The 2,500-nt window shown below is 35.3% G+C and overlaps 1 protein-coding gene across 2 annotated transcripts in view; it reads left to right on the top strand.

Annotated features, from left to right (window-relative positions):
• The window catches only part of LOC119574186 (ATP-binding cassette sub-family A member 5-like), a 32,427-nt gene that overhangs the window by 2,669 nt on the left and 27,258 nt on the right, over positions 1-2,500 (top strand). Inside the window, exons 1-2 of one of the 2 annotated variants that reach the window (XM_037921289.1) lie at positions 1-681; positions 2,191-2,397. The exon at positions 1-681 is cut by the window's left edge and continues 900 nt beyond it. In XM_037921289.1, coding sequence (XP_037777217.1) covers positions 2,221-2,397 — 177 coding nt within the window. In that variant the 5' untranslated portion in view covers positions 1-681; positions 2,191-2,220. The remainder of the gene's footprint in view (positions 682-2,190; positions 2,398-2,500) is intronic. The other variant, XM_037921290.1, reaches the window with a different exon arrangement.

The following is a 2,500-nucleotide window of genomic DNA, read 5'->3' as shown; positions in this document are numbered from 1 at the left end:
CCTATTTTTTCAATGTTTATTTATTAGAGGTTGTGCATATAGAAAGCAATGTACTAGTCGATTTAGATTAACCTATATGAGATTCATATCCATCTCTAGATCTGGAAATGACCAGTAAATCAGATAAGATAAAATTCTGTTAAACAACGAATGACATAAAGAAAACGTAACTGCCGAAATTCAGTAACCTTTATGAGATCCATATCCATGACCAGTTTGGGGAAAGGAAAGTTAGACAAGATAGAATTAATTTATAGATATATAAATATTTAAAAAATATCTAACCTTTAATCACTTAGCCTAAACTGAAGGCTACTCCAGGGGTATATTCGCATTTTTGTACGCAAACACCAACACGTATTTGCTGTGCTCTACCTTATTATGATTTACTTAACTGCTCTCAAAACATCTTTCATAAAAAAATGAAAAGAAGAAGAAAAAAAATCTTACAATATCACAGTGCAAAACATTAAAAAAAAAAGAAGAAATCCAGATAACAGAAATTGTTCACATACAGATGGTCTACCGTACCGTAGTACCGTACTTGACAGGCGCTCCAGATGTAAACAAACACGCACGGCCGAACATACCCTTTACGTCTAGCTATCTCCCATGATAAAAGGTTATCACTGTTAGGCCCAATAAATGCGATAAAACATGAGCTGTTACAAAAGACATAAGGTAAATTGCAACATGGGGGAGGAAAGATTATTTTGTGAGTTATTTTACTGTCATTCGAGAGGAGACAGAAGGGTGAAGTGTCCTCCTAACAGTGACTAACGTTATTTATTATTCATATTACGCATGGCTACGTAAATCTTTTTTTTTGTGTCGGTCATTTAAAAGAAGTTTAGGAGTAAGGTAGGTCATATTTCAGTCCTGCAGTATTGAAGAAAATAGGTGCACATCCAGACAGTGAAAATAAATGTGTTGCATTATGTTGCATCAGTAGTTGCAATGAGAAGCTGTATAAGTCACAATTAAGACTTTGCATATGTTTAGATGATACCCACAGTGGCTCACAGAATAGGACACATTTCATAACTTTGTACGCAGTGTTCTATTAAAATCAATAGGGAACTTGTAGAAGAACTTTTTGTGATCTTGATAGCTAGACTACAATCTGAAATCCAAAGCCAAAGTGGCTTTTTATCAGGCAGTATCCATGCTCTGGCCAATGTCAGGGCTCTGTGACATCCAAAAAATGTGAACGTCATTAGTTCTTGATTTGAAAATAAAGTACTAGGGAGCCCAACAACTTTTTTATATGTTGAGAAAGTGTCTCAGCCTTTGCTACAAGTTTATGGACAGGTATCAAAGATATATAGAGTGGTCTGAATCCAATGCAGGCACTTGGATATCTTCTAAACATATACACATGATTATTTTAACCACTGTTAGCCAGGCACTCTTATAGCCGTCATGAAAAAACATATCATTATGACATGTACGGCTATAGGCTGTCTATAGACTGTCCTACACACCAGAGATGTCATGTGCAATAGATCCTACATTTGTATGATTCTGTAGCCTTTTGCAGACACTGGAAAAGCAGCACCTCAAAAGCAGACATGTTTATGCCATGGCAGATTTCATAGAGTGGGGTGAATTTATATTTCCCTTGTTTCTAATTTTGCTCTTTAGCAGCTGCTTTCACCTGCACCCCAGCCTGTGGTTCATTATAGCTCTAGAAGCTCCTGTCATGATTGGGTCAATCTTTTATGTAAAGTTTGTACAGTTGATCTATGATATGTAATTGAAATATATAATTCAACCAGTTTTTACCATCATTTCACAATCCTTTTTTTTCTATCATCTTTGTAGATAATAAGGATTTCATGAAGTTGATGAGATATACTTCTGATCAGAGAGTTGTTCAAGATAATCTCTTAAATAGATATTTTTTATTATTCCTTGGGATATTCAAAATACAGAGGAAGAAAATAAAAGTAATTTGTGAATAAACCAAAGTTATACACACACACACACACACACACACACACACACACACACACACACACACACACACACACACACACACACACACACACACACACACACACACACACACACACACACACACACACACACACACACACACACACACACCACACACACACACACATACACACACACAAAAAAAAAAAAAAAAAAAAAAAAATGCAAATCAACAATGTCATCTTTCTTCAGATTTGTAAATTTGGTTGAAATGAAGTAGAAATGACATGCACCATGAATTTGTCAACACAAGAAGGGAGGGATTCTGTTGAGGCCTGGAACAATGACTCTTCATCCAGAAATGGAGCTACTGAAGAGGGTAATTTCTGGTACCAGTATAAAGCTCTCATCATTCGTAATTTTACCATCAAGGCTAGAGACCGTCGAAGGACTATAACAGTAAGTAATGACTTCACACATTTTTAGATTTTCTTTTTTTAGGCTTTTTTTTATTTCAACTTAATATATATGTTGAACTATACATAATTACAATCCTCATACA

Source organism: Penaeus monodon, chromosome 6 (genome assembly GCF_015228065.2).
Source record: "Penaeus monodon isolate SGIC_2016 chromosome 6, NSTDA_Pmon_1, whole genome shotgun sequence".
NCBI classification, from domain to species: domain Eukaryota; kingdom Metazoa; phylum Arthropoda; class Malacostraca; order Decapoda; family Penaeidae; genus Penaeus; species Penaeus monodon.
This window is presented reverse-complemented; position numbering and strand designations above follow the sequence as displayed.